The 22,852-nt window shown below is 43.5% G+C and overlaps 1 protein-coding gene across 2 annotated transcripts in view; it reads left to right on the forward strand.

Moving 5' to 3' along the window:
• The window catches only part of dnah5 (dynein, axonemal, heavy chain 5), a 65,450-nt gene that overhangs the window by 8,393 nt on the left and 34,205 nt on the right, over nt 1–22,852 (forward strand). The window contains exons 11-45 of one of the 2 annotated variants that reach the window (XM_036538758.1): nt 434–649; nt 3,275–3,382; nt 3,492–3,577; nt 3,761–4,082; nt 4,180–4,386; nt 4,995–5,166; nt 5,349–5,494; nt 5,693–5,864; nt 6,088–6,336; nt 6,667–6,863; nt 7,308–7,398; nt 7,940–8,058; nt 8,323–8,524; nt 8,960–9,195; nt 9,712–9,930; nt 10,101–10,163; nt 10,358–10,596; nt 10,846–11,086; nt 11,219–11,418; nt 11,618–11,771; nt 11,870–12,033; nt 12,349–12,505; nt 12,660–12,872; nt 13,187–13,411; nt 14,132–14,304; nt 14,729–14,907; nt 15,222–15,409; nt 16,767–16,961; nt 17,077–17,211; nt 17,659–17,766; nt 18,027–18,180; nt 18,529–18,675; nt 19,201–19,442; nt 21,359–21,535; nt 22,385–22,589. In XM_036538758.1, the coding sequence (XP_036394651.1) occupies nt 434–649; nt 3,275–3,382; nt 3,492–3,577; nt 3,761–4,082; nt 4,180–4,386; nt 4,995–5,166; nt 5,349–5,494; nt 5,693–5,864; nt 6,088–6,336; nt 6,667–6,863; nt 7,308–7,398; nt 7,940–8,058; nt 8,323–8,524; nt 8,960–9,195; nt 9,712–9,930; nt 10,101–10,163; nt 10,358–10,596; nt 10,846–11,086; nt 11,219–11,418; nt 11,618–11,771; nt 11,870–12,033; nt 12,349–12,505; nt 12,660–12,872; nt 13,187–13,411; nt 14,132–14,304; nt 14,729–14,907; nt 15,222–15,409; nt 16,767–16,961; nt 17,077–17,211; nt 17,659–17,766; nt 18,027–18,180; nt 18,529–18,675; nt 19,201–19,442; nt 21,359–21,535; nt 22,385–22,589 (6,301 nt within the window). The remainder of the gene's footprint in view (nt 1–433; nt 650–3,274; nt 3,383–3,491; nt 3,578–3,760; nt 4,083–4,179; nt 4,387–4,994; nt 5,167–5,348; nt 5,495–5,692; nt 5,865–6,087; nt 6,337–6,666; nt 6,864–7,307; nt 7,399–7,939; nt 8,059–8,322; nt 8,525–8,959; nt 9,196–9,711; nt 9,931–10,100; nt 10,164–10,357; nt 10,597–10,845; nt 11,087–11,218; nt 11,419–11,617; nt 11,772–11,869; nt 12,034–12,348; nt 12,506–12,659; nt 12,873–13,186; nt 13,412–14,131; nt 14,305–14,728; nt 14,908–15,221; nt 15,410–16,766; nt 16,962–17,076; nt 17,212–17,658; nt 17,767–18,026; nt 18,181–18,528; nt 18,676–19,200; nt 19,443–21,358; nt 21,536–22,384; nt 22,590–22,852) is intronic. The other variant, XM_036538759.1, reaches the window with a different exon arrangement.

The raw sequence follows: 22,852 nt of genomic DNA on the forward strand, positions 1-22,852 counted from the left end.
ATATGTCACTTGCTTTTTTACTCCTCTATGATACTCAAGAATTTTGAGTAGTCCTTTTGCAGCCGGCTGTTCAGCAGTGTTTGTAAATTCAGTAATAAATTTGATGTTTTATTTTGAATATTTCTGTTTTATCATCCGGGGTTAAATTGTGTTACATTTACAATATATGTTAGAATATTAGGATCACTCCATGAACTTCAGTATCAGAGCTACAATGTGGGCCAGAGTGTTAACGTAACAGTATGTGTGTGAATATTGGAGTTACAATGTGTATGTTCAGTACTGGAGTCATGGTATTGGTTAAAGTTTTAGAGTTAACACTAGTAGAGAAACATAAGTTACTCAAATAAGAAATTGATTCACTATTCATCTCTGTAAAACTTTCAATTATTCTTTGTTACTAAATGTTATCATTCTTTGTTTTACTTGATAGGAATACCAAAACTGCTTCCACAAAACCAAGCAGAAGCTGGAGCAAAATCCTTCTGAGAGACAGTTTGACTTCAGTGAAATGTACATATTTGGGAAGTTTGATACCTTTGAACGTCGGCTCAACAAGATCCTCAGCATGTTCAGCACCATCAACACTTACTCAGCCTTGCAGGACTCCCAGATCGAGGGCCTTGAGACCTTGGCAACCAAGTTTCAGGTACTTACAGCTGTTCTTCAGCTTGATCACCTATTACCATAGCAACACACAAAATGGTAGTAGGAAGTACTTCAGCTAAAAGATAAAAGAAAACAAATAACAAATCCATACAGGTCTTCAGTTGTAAATTCCAATCAACAGCCAGTGTTTTATATATCAATTAAACCTTGGGTTCTTACAATGCTCAGAGGTGGGCGTTTAAACATAGATACTCAGCTTCCTTGATACAGACAAAAACCTTGTTAACAAGCTAATTACTTCCCTTTGTATGGTAATAAGGAAGTTCTGAGAAACTGAGAGGCTTCATGCCCAATAGGAGATGAGGTTAACATTTCAAATGGATGCCTGACACTACCACCCTTTCTTTCCATACCTAAGAAAACACAAAGAAGCCATTGATTGCATTGATTGCTTGATTGCAGTTTTTCCATAGTTCCCATTGGTTTGCAACTGGAAATAGGTCCTAAAGGCCAATAACTGTATGTACTGAAGGAATAGCCTTCATTAAATGTAAGTGAGCTAAATAGAGGAGAGTATCTTTGCAAAATTGGTAGAATTTGGGGGTGATTGATACCGTTCATTTTACAGAAACCCATATAACGTTTCAGTACTTTGCTCGATGAACTCCAGATATTTACAGCTTTGGCCGCGATTTAAGAATCACTATGGGAGAAAAATAACAAATCACTTTAACAGAGCTAATTCTGTATGTGCTCTCTTGAGTAATTCACAGAACATGACATCCATTGGGAGATAATCCTTGTAATCCCTGCATCTGTCAGTTTATGCATGAGTCCCTTACGTGGCACTTTGTCAGAGTCAGTGACATGTTACCATACTTCCTATTTGTGTCAAGACTTCAAAAAACATGGTATTCCTCATGGATGTCTACCTTCTGCTGTAATGCTCCAAGAATGACTAATTCCTTGTGATAGGCTCCAAACACTTTGCATGTCATACATGTTAGACTAACTAGCCTGTAGTTCCCTGGATCAGGGTGATCCCCTTTCTTACGCATTATGATTGTATTGTCTTCAGGGTTGTTTTATAAGAACTGACCAAGATTTCTGGTGATTGTTTATAAATGATCGCACTAAATTCCTCAAGAAAGCTTGGATATAGTGTTGTATTTGGGCTTACTGACTTGTTTTTGTACTTTTTCCAACTTCTGACTTACTCTCCTGCATCCCCTATTTCAGTGTTATATAATTCTTCCTAAATATCAGTTCTGATTTTTGGCATCTCTTCACTGGTGGAGCTGTCATTGTAATGACTGAGTGTGTCTGCAGTGCCTTTGTTGTTTTAGATGAGAGCTTCTTCCTTATTTTCAGTGCATCTGACCTCTCTTTATTTTTTTGCTTAACACAGATACTGAAAAAAGTTGTTTTAGGGTTATTTTTTGCACCCTGAGAAATGTATTTTTTATTTTTAACTGCCTTTTTTAAAATATGTCTGAGGAAGATTGAAAAGCTAAATATTTATTTTTTGGAGATATGATCAAGCCACATTTGTGCAAAGTATTATTTTTTTTCCATGGCGAATAAGAATTTGATAATGAATCCAAAGGAAATCATTTAGGTGATCACCAGTGTGTGTGTGGATGCTAAATAATCTACAACATAATAATATCAATCCCCTGACAGTTTTTTCATCAATTTTCTTCAAACAACATTTACAGTTATGTCTCTGTGGTGTTTTAGGTAAAAGGATGTTTGGACTGACATTTCCATGAGTGCAGTGTTTTAGGGATTAAATGGATTGATGCCTTTGATTGAGATAAATACACCTTTCTGGGGCCCTTTTTTGTCCGATAAAGCCATTCATAGTGTCAGCTGCTTGAGAGGTTATCACCACTAAGATGCTTACTTGCTGAGAGTAATTGCAGCTGTTTGTTTGCCTTGCTGCCCCTGCTGGACAGACTGTAGACATGCAGGAGAAATGGGAGGTAAATTCCAGTGCATGTTTTGGTGTAATGTCTGCCTTTGTACTGTTTTTTTTGGTCTTTTGTGCAATGCATGACTAATTATCTGTTTGTTGGCATGCAGGAATGACTAGTTTTTACCATAAAAGCGCAACTGCTATTGTAAATGTTCAAGATAATGTTTACATTTAAACTAATTCACTAATTGGCTGCATTTGTGAGCTTGTACTCGTTCACATTCACTCGTTTTTATTCTTATGGTTGTTGGGATGACTTATTTGTACCTTGATATTATTCAGCGTTTTGGGACATGGTTCTCTGTGATCTCCGTTCTCTCTGTTAATAATTCAACAAAAGCTGATAAAGATCAGTTACTAATTCTGGGCGGTTGTGAAGCTATGAATATTTCATGGTTAGGTGTTCAGGGGAGCAGTTACTGCTGTTTTATACTCTATCCCCCATGCTGTTGTAAACAGTTGTGAACCTGTCAAATGCTAATGGTCACAAGCAACTGTGTGCATGTCCTCTTTATTATGTGCAACAGTGTAATTCAACTGTCCGTACACTTTTACATATCAAATTTTGGTTATAAATTCCTCTTTGAGGTTAATATGAATAAAGCTGTCTTTACTGCTTTATTTTATTCTAAAATACACCCAGATGTGATTGTATGAAGAATCAGCATGCTTCTGTCTGGATTCCAGGGTATTGTGTTAACTATGAAGAGGAAACAGTACAGTTTCCTGGACCAAAGGAGAATGGACTTTGATCAGGACTATGAGGAGTTCTGCAGAAACACTAAGGAGCTTCATGTAAGTCCCTCAGTGATTCTGGAGCTGAAATAAATGAAATGAGATGCATTTATGGAAATTATTTATGAAGCATTAGGTCTGCTTACATGCCTTTTGTTTTTCATTCCAGAATCAGTTGAAGACCTTCATGGAAAACACATTTGATAAAATTCAGAATACGGAAAGAGCTTTGTGTGTTCTGAAGAAATTTGAAAGGTATTTCAGGGAAACTATGAAGTCTAAGCTAAGATCCAACATCCATACTGCAAACAGAAGCAAGAATTTTTAATTAAAATTTTAAGTTTTCTTCTCAAAGTATGAAATCTTACCAGAATGTTTACATTCTTTTTACTCTTTATACTAAATTAATAAATTTTAAAACCACCTCTAACCCTACAGACTTGGCATTCCGGATTTGGGTATTGATGAGAAGTACCAGAGAATTTTGCAGAACTTTGGCCGGGACATCGAGATGGTGTCCAGGATATACACCAAGCAGAAGGCCGAGCCACCCATCGCTCGGGACCTTCCGCCTGTGGCAGGCCGCATCATGTGGGCCCGGCAGCTGTTTCGCCGGCTCCAGCAGCCCATGGATCTCTTCCAGCAGCAGCCTGGGGTTCTGTCCACACCTGAAGCCAAGCGCATCATTCGCAACTACAACAGGGTGGCCACGGTTCTGCTGGAGTATGAGGTGCTGTACCACCGCGGCTGGCTCAAACAGGTGAGGCACTCACACCTGGGTCTGGGAATTCCGTCACGGACTGCCCGCTACAGCAAATTGCTGACAAGAGAATGCGCGCCCAAATTTCTGTCCCCAGATCGAGATAGCAAAGGCGGGCCTGCAGGCTTCTCTGCTAGTCAAGTCCCCAGAGACTGGGGAGCTGTTTGTGAACTTCGACCCCCAGATCCTGACCCAGATCAGGGAAACAGACTGCATGACCCGGATGGGACTGGAGACACCTCCCTTCGCCTCCATCCTACAGCAAAAACAGGACGCCCTAAAGAAGAACTACAACAAACTGCAGGTGTCTTTCATTATAGCAATCATGAGAATTTAGGAGTAACAGTGTTTTTTAATCTAGTAAAAGAGAATACAAAGGCCAGGGGGTAAATTAAAGCATAATTCTATTATTACTTATTTTTTATTCCAACTGAAATATCCTATCAACCGTGATTACATTACAGCGCACAGAGGTTTCTGGATCAGAGTTCCCCTCCAGGGGGCAATCTGCTACTTTCAGCCAAAGCACTGATGATGCAATGAATGTGTGTATGAATCACCTCATAATCACTTGATCTGGTGCCAGTCTGTGATCTAAAATGGGTCCCCACAGTGTAGTGAACCCTGTTAGAGTGAGATAAAACAAGCAGCAATGCAGAGACAGTCTAACTAACCAATATCCACTTTTTCAATTTAATTCGAGGGTAACCGAGCATCATAGCTATTTCTTACTATAATTATTATGTGCTTGATAAATTCTTTTATCTAGGATGACTCATTTTACATTATCCATTTATAATGCTAGATATTTATTGAAGCAATTCAGGTTACCGTTCCTAAGAGTATAAGGGCAGTGCACCACCAGAGAATTGAACTTGCAGCCTTTGGATTACAAGCCCAGCTGTCTCTCAGCTTGTCCTCACAGAGAACTCCAGAGTCCGGGCAAAGATTCAGCCTGCCTTCCTGCAGCTGGCCACACCCCACCTTGCCAAAGTGGATGAGGCCATCCTGCCAGGTCTGACTTCCATCAACTGGACATCCATGAACATTGAGAAGTACCTCAGCCGCATAATAACTGCTCTTGGTAAGCCGGTAAACACAGGCCTCAGCCACATAACCACCACTCTTGATAGTCCAGTAAGCACAGATCACAGTCACTCTGCTCAGTTCAATTCAAACACTCAGAGGCTGTTCACTAACCACTTATCAGAGTGTTCAGAGTTTGAAAGGGAATGCGTTACGGCTGACAATGGCCCCTGCCCACAGCGGACCTGGAGCTGCTCATGGACAGAGTGAATGACCTGGCCGAGTTCCGCATCGATGTCGTCTTGCAGGAGATGAGCAGCGCCACTCTCTGCATGCTTCCCGAGGAGGAACCAGTCACCTGTGAAGAGTTTGTCCAGACTACCAGGGTATAAAAATATTATAATTCATGCTTTACCTTACCAACCAGGGAAAGTTCCTCAGTTGGTTAACTCAAGAGCTCTGAGCACAAAAAAGCAGTTGTGAAAAATCTGCCCATTGTTCACAGCAATAATAGTTCACATCCACATGAGTCATAAGTGCTTACACTCTCCTAAATCACCCTGATGCCTTTCTTGTTTTCTCAGGACCTCTGCATTAAGGCAGCTCAGAGTTTACACACAAAAAGCTCATTGGTGGAGGAAGCAGCCAATGAGCTGATCAACACGCTGCTGGAGTTTGAACAGCAGAGGGTTGGAGAGGAGAAGTTCGTTGAGCACAGTAGAGCTGAGAGTGGAGTAACCCAGGAGGAGAGCGAGGGTAATTACACCAGGCCCCCTATGGATTTTGCACAAAGGAGATTCATTTTTGTGTATTGCTGAAGGGTGCATGCAAGAATGTCTAACTTTACTCTGTGTAAGGTGTTACTGTAGGACATCACATTTTTTGGTAATGCGATCTGTGAAGCATTTTGTTGCCTATTATTGGATTAGGGCTTGGTGTCAAATAAAGTTGGCTGATTGATTGATTGATTTAATTACAGGTGAAGAAGAGGGCAGGTCAGAGGGGAGACTTCTGTCCAGAAACACCACGGCAGCCAGCACAGGACCCTCCTCACCCCTGATAAAAAGGAGAAAAAAGAGAGATATGATGGAGGTGATGGAGGAAGAGGCCCAAGAGCTGCTCTCACACTTCAACCATCGCAATGTGGATGCCCTGCTGCGCCTCACGCGTAACACCCTGGAGGCCCTGCGCAAGCGCATCCACGCCTCCTCTCTGATGCACTTCCTGGGTGAGATGCCCATCTTCATGGCAGTACTGCTCTGTGTGCTGTTGGGCAAGAACTAAGTATTGGTTTGTTAGGATCCATCAATGTCTATGTTTTTAAGCAGATGTTGTTTGCATGTTCAAACTGATGTAGTCTGAGTTACATATTGTCTGCGAGGTGGTTGGAAACTGACCCCAGTTCAGCTGGACAGATACAGCCAGCTCCAGTGTCTCCTGCTCAAACGGGACAGGCACACAAACTGAGCTTTATGACTCCATGTGTCCTTCTACTCCTTCAGGATAGTCCAGAATATCTACTGATTAGCCATTTACTCTCTGACCCCTGACACTACAGCTGAGAGCGACTCTCCTAGCAGACAGAAAGGCAGCGGTCAGCAGCCCATCTTCCGAGCTGACGTCTGCCTGTCCATCCCCAACATCGTGATGGTGCCTGCGCTAGACGAAGTCCAGCAGGCTCTGAACCGTGCTGTGGAATGTGTGGTCAGTGTCAGCAAGGGCGTCGGCCAGTGGAGTAAGGAGAGGATCTCCAAGGTGGGTTATGAGAATGGACAGTGTAGGAGAAGCAAACACTGTGTGAGCATGTATACCATTTCAGAGGGAGAGAGGGATATAAGCATGAATTGTGTGGGAGAAATAGGGAAATTAGTGTGGACAATGGGAACTATTCAGGAATATGAGCTCATGTTTTGTAACAAAAAGCAGTATATGTGTGTGCAATGTGTGCTAGAGACAGCAGCATGTTTTGCGATATAGACAGGGGCATGGGATACGTATGAGCTTATGCGGTAAGAGAAGCAAGGATATGAGCTTGTTCTGAGAAAGAGACTGGGGCTATCATATTTAGTGATGTCACTAAATTACTAAACTAATCAGCCTTTACATGCCTGTTAAACCTAGTCTGCATTAAAATGTAGGCGGTGTATGGTTTTGTTATAGACAAATGTTGACGCTGTGCCATGTTGCGTCTCTTATCAGGGGAAGATGAGTGAAAGGCGGGTGGCTGCCTTGAGGCAGGACAGCAGAGACAGTGACTCTGATGAAGGGGAGACCTACAGGAGTTTGGCTGGTATGAAGAACAAACCAACTTCTTCATTTTCTCCAGCCCCACCCTGGGGAGACTCTGTCCACTATCAGCCCACCTCAGCAGTATGATAATTCCACCAAAGGGCTCAATGACTCAGGGTTTCTCTGCAAATTCAGAGCTGATTTCTGTGGAAAGCAGTAAGTGCAGTCAGATATCAGCATAGCAGTCATATGCAGACAGAGCTCAGCCCAGGGGATTTATCCTGTCCTTTTTCCTCCTTTCAACAAGATTAAACTGGCAAGCTCCCTTACGAATGAACAGAGAAAAAAGAAACCATGTAGTGCTGTAATTGTTATTTCTGTATTATTTTTTACGTTTTTTTTCTCCACACATGCTTTGTTCTTGCTCCAAAAGTTATCATTTTCCTCCCTTGTCAATCCATAGTGGTTTGGCAGGGCACATGGGCACTGGTGCTATGAGTATGAGGGAGAACATAAGTCAGACTATAGATCACATGCACTCTTCATCCAGTGCCTGGCTAACCCAGTCTCTCTTTTAGATGGCAGCACTTCAGACATCTCAGCCTCTGTGAACCAGGCCATCCCCTTCCAGGCCAAGAACTACTACAAGAGTGTCTCAGAGAATAAGGAGATAGTCAAGCTGGTGTCAGTGCTGAGTACCTCAATCAATTCCACTAAGAAGGTACCATGTATGGGGGTGCAGACTTGTACTACCAAATGCATCATTTAACAGGTTTACAAAGTAAAGGTGATTCAAAGCGGCTGCTTAAAAAATGATTAAAAAGGCTTTACTGAGCCTTGATACCTATTTGTTTGCCATGATATAAACAGTATTTTGTTTTTTAATTGCCTGAATTGAAGAAATATATTTTTTCACTGTAAAACTCATTTTAAAGAACAAGACATAGCAAGCTTTCATACTGATATCCCTCTTCTTTGTGATCAGGATGTAATGAACACTCTGGATCGATTCAGTCGCTATCACCACATCTGGAGGAGGGACAGAGACGCCACCATTCAGGAGTTCAGTCAGGGCAATCCGCTGCTCTCTGAGTTTGAGTCTCAGATTTTGTACTACAGAGACCTAGAGCTCGAGATCAACGCTGAACCTGAGTTCATCACTGTGGGAGCCCTGGCCCTCTATACAGGTAGTGTTAGATTCATTATAGAAATTTCACACTCACAGACCAAGATGTCACACATACACGACGTTGCACCCACAGATAGAGCTATCACACTCACTGACAGAGATGGCACATTCATGGACAGAAATATCTCTTTCACAGACAGGTATCACAGCCAAAGATGTCATGTGCAGAGTTGATCCTGAAGTTATTGTTTTTTGGGGCACAGTTGTTTGTTTGTAAAATGTGAATGGCTGATGAGGCCAGTCCCTGCTGAAAACTCTTAATGGACGGGTGGCTCAAAAAGTCTAAATTCTAGAGTGATCAATATTGACTCTGTTAACCCTTCTTATTTCAATACCTTGTGAATCTTTGAGTTCTGGGGTGTGAAAGAGGTTGTTGACTGGTAATATGCAGAGTGAACCCTGAGTGAATGACTGTGTTTTCCTCTATGGTCAGCTGACCTGAAAATGGCTCTCACCACTGAGACCAAGGGCTGGATGGTAGACTACGGTCACCACTGCAACAGGAAGTACAGGACTGAGATGGAGCACATTTTCAACTTTGTGGAGGAGGCTGGCAAGAAACTGAACCGTCAAATCAAGGACCTGGATGACATCCGTATTGCTATGGCATCACTGAAAGAAATCAGAGAGCAGCAGATCACCATTGACTTCCAAGTGGGCCCAATAGAGGTGAGACCACCTCTAATGGGACCATGGGTAGTTTCAGAATAAGTATTTTCTCAATTCCACTGTCCTTGAGTAATTCATTTAGATGTTGCCTTGAGGCTATGAGGAGGGCCTACATTAGTTTCCTTGCAGGATTCTTATTTTTTCAATAGTTGACTAAAATTTAAACATCAAAAATACTTTTCTTCTAATCGCACAATGTTTTTTGTCTGCTTTTTTGTGATGTGGCCCCAGAGTTGATTCTGTACAGACCTGATATGGTCTGTAGCAGAAACTGTGCAAAGGTAATCAGTGGCGCCTAGCTTTGTGATATCATTCTTTCCATACTACTAAAAACATCATGAGAAAGCAGTTTCACATAAGTAGTTATGCAAACAGTGTAAAAGCTGTATTCTTGAAACCACTGTGCACAAAATGCTCACTCAAATTTCTCACTTACAAGTACTGATGAACTTGTGGTATGTGGTGGGAAGTCAAGGTGAATGTTTGGGTTGTCATGGTCACCATTCTGATCCCCAGGAGTCCTATGCCATGCTGCACAAATACGAGCTTTCTGTGGCCAAGGAGGAAGCAGAGAGGGTGGACACGCTGCGCTACACCTGGGAGAAACTGCTGGCCCGGAGCACGGAGGTGCAGAACGAGCTGGTCTCCCTGCAGCCTAACTTCAGGGGCGAGCTGATCAGCAATGTGCAGACCTTTGTAGAGGACTGCGGCCACTTCTACCAGGACTATGAGAAGGTGCAACTCTGCCATCTTTTTAGATATCATTTCATTATATAAACTATAACCAATTTGAATCTAAGGGTAATCATCAAATTTTATTTCCTCATACACAATTTTATTTCATTTTATGAACTTCATATGGAGTGATGAATATCATGTCTGGTGGATGGCTGCTTCTATTCCAGGATGGTCCTATGGTTGTTGGTTTGGCCCCGCAGGATGCCAGCGATAGGCTCATTATGTTCCAGGTGGGTTTTCAGATGAAACACTTTATCTCCTGAACCTCCAGTGAACAGAGTGGTAGTCCACTCCTTAAGCTTTTGTTGTAAAAAAATAAAACACTATATTAGTTGCTTGAGGAAGCTATGAGATCTTATCTGTAGATTATCCTGCGTTATCACTGAATGTTCTAAGGCTTTCATTTCCGACTGCCTCATGATAGAATCGCTTTGACAACCTTTACCGCAAATACATCACCTACACCGGAGGCGAAGAGCTGTTTGGCCTGCCCGTTACCCAACATCCTCAGCTGCTGGAGATCAGGAAGCAGCTGGCCCTCCTGCAGAAGCTCTATGGCCTCTACAACAACGTCATTGACACTGTCAATGGTTACTATGACATTCTGTGGGCTGACATCCACATCGAGAGGATCAATAACGAGCTGCTGGACTTCCAGACACGGTGGGTGACAAAGCTCAGAAGAAGGGCTCTGATAGGTCATACTCCTAAGGGCTTTACAGAATTATTCTGGTCTTTCACACAGCACATGCTCTGAATGAATCATTCTCTCTGACCTTACCTGTTTTTTCAGAGTGATCTGGCCTGTAGCTGCTGTCTTTTCTTTTGGCTGTTGGAGTCATGTGAAGGATCGGCTGAGTTGTCTGAGTTGTTTGTGTAGGGGGCTGAAATGGGAAACTGCATTTGTCTCAGGTGCCGAAAGCTCCCTCGTGCCCTGAAAGAGTGGCAAGCCTTTCTGGACCTGAAGAAAACGATTGATGAGTTCAGCGAGTGCTGCCCCCTGCTGGAGCTGATGACGAACAAAGCCATGATGACGCGTCACTGGAAAAGGATCACAGAGGTGACGGGGCACAGTTTTGAAGTGGAGACGGATACTTTCAAGCTCCGAAACATCATGGAAGCACCGCTTCTGAAATGCAAAGAAGAAATTGAGGTATACCTGATTTTTTAATGACTTCCCACAAAAAAAGGCCTGGTGAAATTTGACCTGTTGTACAATACAGTGTACAATACAAGCAGTTCCTTTCGCCTGACCGGCTTTCTTGCTTTAAATCTGACTGTGCAGGATATCTGCATAAGTGCAGTGAAAGAGCGGGACATTGAGCAGAAGCTGAAACAGGTGATTGCAGAGTGGGACAATAAGACCTTCACCTTTGCGAACTTCAAGACGCGTGGAGAGCTGCTGCTGCGTGGGGACAGCACCTCTGAGGTCATCGCCAGCATGGAGGACAGCCTGATGGTCCTGGGCTCTCTCATGAGTAACAGGTAACACAAGGACAAACAAACCTCTGCTGTTTTAATAGTAATCTATTTGTTTCTAAGGCTTTGTTCTAATTTTTGAAGTACAATACAGCATCTATAGCCTGGTTTGTCCCTGGCTGGTTTCATGTGGATGTCAGCACAATCTTAACACACTGTTTTGGAAGTGTAGCTTAAATAAAAATTGTCTTTTGATCTGCTACAGATACAACACTCCATTTAAGGCACAGATCCAGAAATGGGTTCAGAACCTCTCTAACACCACAGACATCATTGAAAACTGGATGACTGTTCAGAACCTCTGGATTTACTTGGAGGCAGTCTTTGTGGGTGGAGACATAGCCAAACAGCTGCCAAAGGTACTGTGCAAAAACTGACTCATGATGTCACAATTTATGCGTGACCTGCAAAGAAAAGGATTAACCCCAGATCTGCATTGTCATGCTTACACATGCAGGAGGCGAAGAGGTTCTCCAATATCGACAAGTCATGGGTGAAGATAATGACCCGTGCCCATGAGATGCCCAACGTGGTGCAGTGCTGCGTGGGAGATGAGACGATGGGCCAGCTCCTGCCTCACCTGCTGGAACAGCTGGAGATCTGCCAGAAGTCTCTCACCGGGTAAGCTTCAATGAGGAGGGTCTCTCCCAGCACCCCACAACATTGGGACCTTTACCTGTGTCTCATACCAGCAGGGGCTTTCGTATTGGTCCACACCAGCAGGGTCTTTCATATTAGCCCGCATCTGCTAGGTATCTCCCAATGCCCAAAACCTTTACAGCCTTTTCCAGTGCCCTCCACCAGCAAGGCCTTTCCCACTACTCACTAACTATCAGATTATTCAGTGTAGCGCTATGCTTGTTATGTTTTATTATCCTCAAAGAGGTTGTGTGTCCCATTTTTATTGACACCTGCTCCCCCACCTATTCCATGAAGGTATCTGGAGAAGAAGCGGCTTCTCTTTCCTCGCTTCTTCTTTGTGTCGGACCCGGCCCTGCTGGAGATCCTGGGCCAGGCATCAGATTCCCACACCATCCAAGCTCACCTGCTCAACATCTTCGACAACATAAAGTCTGTCCGCTTCCATGATAAGGTACGCGTGAAATCCTTCTGCTTCCACCTCAAGGTTACGCACGAGTCTCTTGATGCTATATGTCGAACCATCTTGTTGGATGCAGATTAATGTTACTTTGTTGGGATGAATAAGTCTGTTTGTGACAAGCGCCCTGGTTCTCTGTCACTGGAAGATGTACGACCGGATTCTGGCCATCTCGTCCCGGGAGGGGGAGACAATAGAGCTGGAGCGGCCGGTCACGGCGGAGGGGAACGTGGAGGTCTGGCTGAATGCCCTGCTGAAGGAGTCCCGCCGCTCCTTGCACCTGGTCATCCGCCAAGCTGCCCTCGCCATCCAAGACTCTGCCTTCCAGCTTATAGACTTCCTGGACTCCTTCCCTGCCCAGGTACTTAATAACAGACATAGGACCTTTTTCAAAAAAAATTTCTGAAATTATGCATTACTGTAATACTATATTTTTAATCGGCCAAGTCTATCCAGTAGCATTGATTATACTGGATACTGATAGTATCCAGCATCATAGATTACACTAGATTATACTGAAAACTGCATCTGTGCAGTGCATGTTATGAGTCACTGTAAAAATCTCTTTTGGAAAGAAACTTTGAAAGTATTTACTGGGGACAGGTCTAATAAAATGTTTTAAGCGTGCTGTAATATGGCAGTTAACTTTAAGGTGTTCCTTGCTTCTTTATTCAGGTTGGTCTGCTGGGAATACAGATGATCTGGACCAGAGATTCTGAGGAAGCTCTTACCAATGCACGGTATGACCGTAAAATAATGTCCAAGACCAACCAGAGCTTCCTTGAGCTCCTGAACACGCTGATCGACATGACCACAAAGGACCTAGGTCCTGTGGAGCGGACCAAGTACGAGACGCTCATCACCATACACGTTCATCAGAGGGACATCTTTGATGACCTGGTAAGGGCAGGGGCAAGCAAATGGGGTCAGGAGCACCTTAGCACAGCTGTAGGGTTAGAAGGACACAGCCACATCTTTAATGCAAGAAAACCTGTGTTTAATGGACTAGGGCTGTAAAGCTGTTCAGTAAAATAGTTTTGTCGGCAAAATTTTTGGACTGTTTCTGTGTAGTGAAGTGTATAACAAAGCATGGATTGGGTTGCTTAAAATTCCTATGTCGTGTTTCTTTATGAATGGATGATGCCTTTCCTAGTTATTTTGGTTTCCAGAACTTATATGCCCTCAGGAAAGCAATCCTTTGTTTAAAAATGTTCTGTGTAGCTTAAGGCAGTGCCTGCAAACCTAAGCAGCCCCTTTGAGGGCTGAGTAAGTTCAGCTTGGCAGTGCAGAGTTCTCTAAATGCAGACCTGTTCAGCATACAGGGGGAGCCCTCTGTGTTGTCTGAATCCACTCTGTAGTCTGGTGGGCTTGTGCCTCTACTTGTTATCAGAGCTTACCTGTACACAGATGGGCCCCCAGTATACACGCTGATTATTTGGGTTTGCAATGCAGTGATCATCTGAATAAAAGTCAGTATGAATGGAAGTAGCACATCTGCAGTTACGTACAGCTTAGTCTGTCATTTCCACTGTTCAGCAGGTATCCTCTGAAGGATCTCAGTCATCTTTTAGTTCCTCCTCAGTTCATAAAATGTTCAGCTCTCTCTCTCCCATTCCTCAGTGCCGACTCCACATCAAAAGCCCAACAGACTTCGAGTGGCTGAAGCAGTGCCGATTCTACTTTAATGAGGACTCTGACAAAATGCTCATCAACATCACAGACGTGGGTTTTGTCTACCAGAACGAATTCCTGGGCTGCACAGACAGACTGGTCATCACCCCACTGACGGACAGGTAATGAGTGTCCCAACAGGAAGTACTACGTCCCCTGCCGCACAGACTGCAGACCTTTGTATAGTCAGAATAGAACAGTCAGAATAAGACACCTCCACTTGCGTTACTGCTTGGACAATGGACCATTTGAAATGGAAGAAGAACCTGGAAGATTCAAGTGTTTATTGTATTTTTCTAAAAAACTTGTGTTTTGAGTAATCCTTACAGGCCCTTTGTAACTACCCCTCTGTTGCTGCTGTAGTGTGTCCCTCATTGTCATATCATAGTGTGGCTACCAGTACTGTGCTTTGTTGTTGGCCTTGGTATCATGCAGCATACTATTGTGTCATGCTGTACTGTGGCCCTATATGTTGTGCTGGACTGTGGCCCTAAATATTATGCTGCAGTGTGTTGTGCTGTTATAACATGTGGCCCTCTCTCCCAGGTGCTACATCACCCTGGCTCAGGCTTTGGGAATGAGTATGGGAGGAGCCCCAGCTGGCCCTGCGGGAACAGGCAAGACCGAGACCACCAAGGACATGGGCCGTTGCCTGGGCAAATATGTGGTTGTCTTCAACTGCTCTGACCAGATGGACTTCAGAGGACTGGGGAGGATATTTAAAGGTGCGTCTCATCCACTGCACTCTTGGGGAACATTAGACTGTAATGTCAGACTGCAATTGTTCATTTCTTCGTTGTAGTCATGTGTTAGGATTCCTGTCTCTTATATCTGTGTATCTGTTGTGGTTTTTTTTGTTTCGGTTGTGGTCATTTGTGTCTCATAAGGTGGCCACACTACAAGACAATGCTGAGGGCCATGCTACAGTATGACACTGTAGTGACCATAACACATACGAGAAGAGAGAAACAGAGACACAGCTTAATTTCTCATTTGTGGTCTTGTTTTATTGTTCATTTCTTATTGTTCATGGTTGTAGGTCTTGCACAGTCAGGCTCCTGGGGCTGCTTTGATGAGTTTAACCGCATCGATCTCCCGGTGCTCTCGGTTGCCGCGCAGCAGATTGCCATCGTGCTGACCTGTAAGAAGGAGCGCCGGAAGAACTTCATCTTCACCGACGGGGACAACGTGGACATGAACCCAGAGTTTGGGATCTTTCTGACAATGGTATGTCTGCCCAAGGATGGCTTGTGAGTTGGAAACAGACGAGGCAAAAATCTTACCTTTAAACTTCATTGTTCTTTTTCTGTGTATTTATTTTCAAATTGTTTTGCCACCCTTTAGAAGAGTGATTCCCCTTCTCTTAATTGTAGTGTTCTGGCCTTTTTTCACATTAGAATATTAAAATGTTGACCGGCAGTTCAGCACAGTAAAATCTATTATATATTTATGTCTATTTACACATACAGCACTTTTATCTTTCATCAACATTTCACAAGCCTTTAGAGCAGAGAGCAGCAAAGGGTAGCAAATTTCAATCAAAAAATGTCATGCTTTCAATGTAATTCAGAACCTGCATAAATGAAATGTTTAGTTTGTTGGCAGGCCCTGGCCTTGTTGTGGATCCACGTATCCACATGTTCCAATAGTTAGTGCATATGAAAAATGGTGCAAATTTTCATGACATAATGAAAAATTACCCTATCATAAGGTACAGTTAGAAATGGAATAAATTGCTGATTAGTATTGATTAATTAAATAACTTTGAAATGATCAGTTTAAATGTAAATTTTCTGGCTACGGGCTGATGTGATTCTGACACCAGCTGTGTCTGGTTTACTCAGAGAAATAAACATCACAGCATTTTTGTGTTTTGTCAGCTTTATAAAACCCTGATAAAAAGTGAAGTAATGACATGAAAAGGTACACCATAATGAAAGTGGTGAATGGTTTCCATCGCTGTTGTCCTTCCCTTTGAGTGAAATGAAATATTATTTCCACAATGAATCAATTTCATAGAGGAAGTTAGTATAGGTATATGAAGAGCTCTTTATTCTCCGTCCCATTATTCTTCCCTCTCATTATGTTAGAGTGTATTGTATTTATTCTGCTCTATAAATGTGTGTAGTTCAGTCCCTGACTGTGAACACACTATATGAATTGCCATCAACATCAACACTAGCTTAGGGGAATGCCATCCCCAGACCAATCAGCTGAGCCCTCAGTACAAATCCCTCAGAGCTGTTAATGAAGTGCTCTCAGGTACCTCTCACAAGAGCACGAAAACAAGTACAACCCTTTCATCCCATCTCAGCTGTGTATAGTTATAATGATGAACTTTATTTACTTGGCCCTTGTCATGCCTTAAGAACACTAAATCAGATTTTAATCAGATAAAAATAAGGATGAGGAAAGATTAATAATAATAGTAACACTAGTAATTGTGTTAATAACTAATAGTAAATGCTACGACTACTAAGAGGAGAATAAAATAAAAGTGACTTAAGGTCTAATGGCTGCAATATGCAGTACATTCTCTTCCAACCTCTACTTCACAATTCTGACCTGTTCCCTGGCCCATCAGAACCCAGGATACGCGGGTCGCCAGGAACTTCCCGAGAACCTGAAGATCAACTTTCGCTCAGTGGCCATGATGGTTCCGGACCGGCAGATCATCATTCGAGTGAAGCTAGCCAGCTGTGGCTTCATTGACAACATTGAGCTGGCCAGGAAGTTCTTCACCCTCTACAAACTGTGTGAAGAGCAGCTGTCGAAGCAGGTGCTGCCCTTTCTTACCCCCCCCCCCCAGAGATCTGTCCGTGCCAGTGGCCTGACCTATGCTCATATTATGCAAATGGGGACATCATTTTAGCAGCTCTTTCCATTACCTGTAGGTGCATTATGATTTTGGACTCCGGAACATTCTCTCCGTCCTGCGTACGCTGGGTGCAGCTAAGAGAGCTAGCCCCAGTGACACTGAATCCACCATCGTCATGAGAGTGCTGCGAGACATGAACCTGTCCAAACTTGTGAGTACAGGAACAGGACTGCTCTAAGGCTGGACAGGACACAGTATACAGACCACATTGTGATACAAATTGTACAACCTGATGTAATTTACAAGTATCCAAAAATACATCCCAACCTGGAAAAAGTCTGCTTATCTTTTCTGTGTGTTTGTCAATGTACTATCAATCAGAATTGGAAGACATTGTGTAGGATTGACTTATTTTTCTATATACATGTTAAGACATACAGTGCATGTACAGCATTGGGGTGCACAATGCCATATGGTAGTTACTTAACTAATTACTAATTTCTCAGCAAGCCTACAGGTAATCTGTTACTATTTAAATGAATCGTAATTTTAATGTTGAGATTAAAACAGCTGTGTCTCATTTTAATGCATGGGGATGCAAGTGATGTAGCAGAACAGTGAGTGAGTGACTCTTACTGAGGCTTTGTGCTTCTGAAAGATTGATGAGGATGAGCCTCTGTTCCTGAGCTTGATTGAGGACCTCTTCCCTGGGATTCAGCTGGATAAAGCAGGCTACCCTGAGCTGGAGGCAGCCATCGACAAACAGGTGAGGGGTCCCCCCTGGGAGAGAGCAGCGTGTGTGACTCTGGCCACCTCCTACACACAAGCGCCGTCTCCCCCTGGGAAGACGTCCCAGAATGAGTGACACCTAAATGTGGGAGTTAGAATTCCAAAATCCATCTCAGAAAAAGACATTAGATTCATATTGTGTCTTGCTGTGCTGCAGCTGTTCTGACTGCTCTGAAAGTTACTGCAGCTATGCTGACTGCTGTTGTGAATATTGATGAAGCTGCTCTGACTCCTCAGGTTGCTGAGGCTGGGTTGATCAGTCACCCTCCATGGAAGCTGAAGGTTATCCAGCTGTTTGAGACTCAGAGGGTTCGACATGGCATGATGGCCCTGGGCCCGAGTGGGGCTGGCAAAACCACGTGCATCCATACCTTAATGCGGGCCATGACAGGTGAGATGGTCTGTGATGGCTCTGCAACTCAATGGCTGTCAGGCAGTTAACTGTCATCCCCATCACTGCACTGTGCTACACCAACCAATCAGCAGGAACACCCGTCATCAGATGAGCAGTGTGTGTTAGTGTGTGATGATATAAACAACAATAACCGATTTACAGGATACATTGAACTTGTTTCAGATTATTTTCAGGTTTATAGTCACAGATGAGGTTTTGTGCAGCAGAAAGAGAATTGAGTATCTCTTATTCTCCCTGGTGTGTATGCATATATATATGGCGTATATTAATGTGTGTATGTATGTTTGTATATGTATGTCTGCCTGTGTGTGTTTGTGTGTGTAGATTGTGGTCAGCCCCACAGAGAAATGCGCATGAACCCCAAAGCCATCACCGCACCCCAGATGTTTGGCCGCCTGGATGTGGCCACCAATGACTGGACAGACGGCATATTCTCCACCTTGTGGAGGAAGACTCTGAGGGCCAAGAAAGGTGAGAGTTAAAGTCCAAAACCCTACAATTACACAGCTTCTGGGACTCCAGAGCCATACACTTAGGGAGAGGATCAATGGAATAAAGCCTAATGACGACCCTCCAAGCCTTTGGGTAAAAAGAGAGAAATAGCATTATTTTATATAAATTGAAGTTCCTTTTCATTTTGAATCAATATCTGAGTGATATGTTTCTTTGGAGCTGGAGGGAACGTGTAATTACAGCTAATAAAATTGAAATGCCTTTGATGTAGTTTAAGCCCTCTCCCCCGCCACAGGCCAAGGACTGTAGTCACATGGCAGGTATAGATAGGGAGTGAGGGATAGGAGGTGGGAGAGGGAGGGGGGGATTTCTCAACACGAACACACTTATTTTCATATGGTAACTGTGCACCAGGCAAAGCCACTAGTGAGCATTATTTATTTATACACACACAATGATCCATTACAGGAGCTCAAACAGCAGTATTCCCACTATTACTAATGGCAGTAACCTGTGCTGTGTCAATCTGCTGTTCCTCTGCAGGCGAGCACATCTGGATTGTGCTAGATGGGCCAGTGGACGCTATCTGGATCGAGAACCTCAACTCAGTTCTAGATGATAACAGGACCCTGACTCTGGCTAATGGTGACCGTATCCCCATGGCCCCTAACTGCAAGATTGTCTTTGAGCCTCACAACATTGATAACGCCTCCCCTGCCACAGTGTCCCGCAATGGTATGGTCTTCATGAGCTCCTCTGTGCTGAGCTGGAGCCCCATCCTGGAGGTGAGCAGAGCCTCCCCTCGATGACCCCACAGAGACTCACCCTCTGCCGCTCAATCATAGAGCCCCAGATTCACCTAGAAAGCTTTACTCATGGAGACTCACTCTTAAGGCCTTTCCAAACCAAGTCTGATGCAAATTTATTTCTGAAAATCTGAACATATTTGTATCCAAAACATGACACATGAACCCCATTCACACCAAGTCCGTTTTGCATTTTTTTCCTTGCTTGGAAGACTCACAACAGATAAAATTGAGTCTACGAGCAGTGATGAGATTTGATCATCGTTTTGCTGGCAAGCAAGAAAAGAAAAAGGTTATACTGGATTCACTCCACATTGAAAAAGAGCCCTGGTAATTTAATTGGCTTGCCCAAGCTAGAGCTGAAATCATTCTACAGTTGGTTCAAGACCTGCTTCTGGATGTCTTTGGGGCAATCTGAAACACTTTTATAAATAATAACAATTAACACACCTAAGGCGGAGGAACAACTGCTGGGTGCCCATGGATCCAGAGCAATGTTTGGCAGTGTGTTTACAGTTAGTTGTGTGTTCCTAAAGATTTTATTGAAGTCAAAGATAGTAACATAATAACAAGATAAACGTGAATGAAGCCACATAGGCGCCACTTCTGTTCACTCAAGAAATGTTTACCGTAACCAAGCAACAAGGCATGCTTGGAGGAGGGCACTATTTTGCCCAGTACAAGTGTTACATTACACATTGACATTAACTGTTAGCTATGTTTTATATATGGTCGCTAGCTACAGATTGTTATAATAAATGGCTGTCTTGCTAGCTAGTTATACTGTTGGCTTGTGAGAGAAAATAGCCTTTCTTTCACAAGTCAAACTTGGCTGGCTACTGTTGTCAAATAGCCTTGTCGGTGAATGAGATCGAATGTAATATGAGATATGTCCTTTTAATGAAAGAACCTGCTATCTTCAGATTCTCAATACATTACCATATGATGTCTTTCACCTTGGACTTGTTCTGGGTGTTCGGTCACAAATACTATCTGATTTTTAGAAGCCATGTTCCTATGATCATATGAGCAACTGATCATTTTTAGAAGTCTTTTGTTGCATCTAATAAAAACTGGCAGATCACAGCAGTATGACATTTTCGCAATAGGTGAGCAAGTAATCACAAACATTTATTTTTTGATGTGCAAAATCTTTTGCATGAAAAATCAAACTTTGTGTGAAAAGGCCTTTAGAGCCCCATACTCACTCATGGAGACTCACCTCATAAAGCCCCAGAGTCACACACAGAGAATGAATCATGGAGACTCGCTCATAAAGCCCCAGAGTCACACACAGAGACTCACTCATGGTGATTCACTCATAGAGTCCGGCCTAGACTCATCCAAAAAGCCTCTCAGAGAAGCTCTCTCTCAGAGCAAAGAGTCACTCATAGAGACTCACTCAGAAAGGCTCATCCACAGAGACTCACAGAGACTCTCTCAAAGATCCCTACAGAGAGTCTCTTACAGAAACTCTTCTTATAGAGCCATGCTGACCTGGTAGAGATAAATGGGCCATTATAATTCAGCTTAAATTCAATGAAAAATGCATTTTTGCTGAAAATAGATTTACATAATTTTCAGCGATTATTCTGTCTCTTCTGTGCTGATGCCCAGTAGTAGACAGGCAGGGTGATAGAACATGATGTTTTATGTTCTAGCTTTCCTTTTCCCTGTCCTTCATCAGAACTCAGTTTCTTAAAAAAATATTTCTTATGAAATTAACTCATTTTAGCTTGTGTTCCAGACTTCAAAGATCAAAGATAGCTCCTTTTCAAAGAGAGGTGGGTGAGAGAAAGAGAGAAGCAGAGAGAGAGAGGGAGATTCAGGGATTATAATGATGTTCCCAGGGAAATGATGCATTAAAGTTCAAAGCCAGGTTTTGTGGTTCTCAGGGCTGGCTGAAGAAGCGCTCAGCATGGGAAGGAGAGGTGCTGAGAGAGCTGTACTCCTCCTCCTTTCCCGAGCTTTACCGTTTCAGTCAGCAATCCCTAGAGTACAAGATGGAGATGCTGGAGGCCTTTGTGATCATGCAGAGCATCAACATGCTGCAGGGCCTTATTCCACCGAAGGTAGGATGCCATGACAGAATTCACACTCACGTTTTTTTTTTTTTAACCGAACTGTGTGATACGGTATTACCTCAGCAGGAAATGGCCTCATTCACTCCAATTAAATTCATGAATACAAACTGAGAGCCAGCTCCTGGTGCTCTCCCTGAATGGAGCTTATGAAATTAGAAATTGTTCCTCCACCCCACTGTTTTTTTGTGCCTCTGCACAAAAGCATTTTGATTGCCAGGTGAAGGATTATTACAGCTCTGGGCTGTCCCAGGGACTATAGCGATTATCTGTTTGAGCTGATTCTGGCTTTGCCCTGGGGCATTTATGGAACCATTAACCGTCCATAGTCTGCAGCAGCAGACAGAGTGATAATTATGCTCCACCTCAGCCTGTCTGTCTCTTTACAGTTTGCACATTCCAGTGCTCCCAGTTCACCTCCCTATGCTTCAGGATCACATTCCAAGATTTTACATACATTTATCTTGCTAGAAGACACAGAATGTGCTTCATAGGGAGGTGCACCAATCATGCGCAGTATGAGTGTATACTGTACTGCAGTGCCACATGACAAAAGTCTGTACTACAGTATTCACTCAAACTGTACCTCTTGATGCAGTAGCATTGCACTCAGTCAACATGATACTGTGGTACTGTGCACAGTAAGAATGGTACTGTAGTATTGCAAGCTGTCAGTATACTATATTAATGCACAGTCATTATGGTACTGTAATATTGCATACTGTCTGTATGGTACTGTATTGCTGTACACAGACTGTGTGGTACTGTGGTATTGCACATGGTCAGTGTGGTGCTGAAGTGTTGCACACTGTTCTGAGCTGACAGGGGTCACTGTTTCAGGAGCAGGGTGGGGAGGTATCGCGGGAGCACATGGAGCGCCTGTATGTCTTTGCTCTTATGTGGAGCATCGGGGCCCTCCTGGAGCTGGAGGACCGCAAGAAGCTGGAGGGCTGGCTCCGTAACCATGACAGCGTCCACCTGGACCTGCCCGACATCTGCCCGGACAGCGAGGACACCATGTTCGACTACCATGTCACAGCAGACGGTCAGTGTTACGGAGCTGCGAAGGCAGAGCCTGCAGCTTAACCTGTGCCCTTGCTGCTGTCAGTGTTGAAAGGGAGCCCTAAATCTCTTACAGAAACACTTCAATTCAGTATGAGAGAAATGTTTCTGTTATGGCAGATTTATATCCCTTTGTCTAGACTGCACTTTGTACTTGTCTGGAATGGAAATACCCCATAGAGCCACCAATCACCATCATAGCAATATTTTCCATGTCCACGACACGACTGCAATGACTCTCACTAA

The sequence above is a fragment of the Megalops cyprinoides genome, chromosome 10 (genome assembly GCF_013368585.1).
Source record: "Megalops cyprinoides isolate fMegCyp1 chromosome 10, fMegCyp1.pri, whole genome shotgun sequence".
Lineage (NCBI taxonomy): Eukaryota > Metazoa > Chordata > Actinopteri > Elopiformes > Megalopidae > Megalops > Megalops cyprinoides.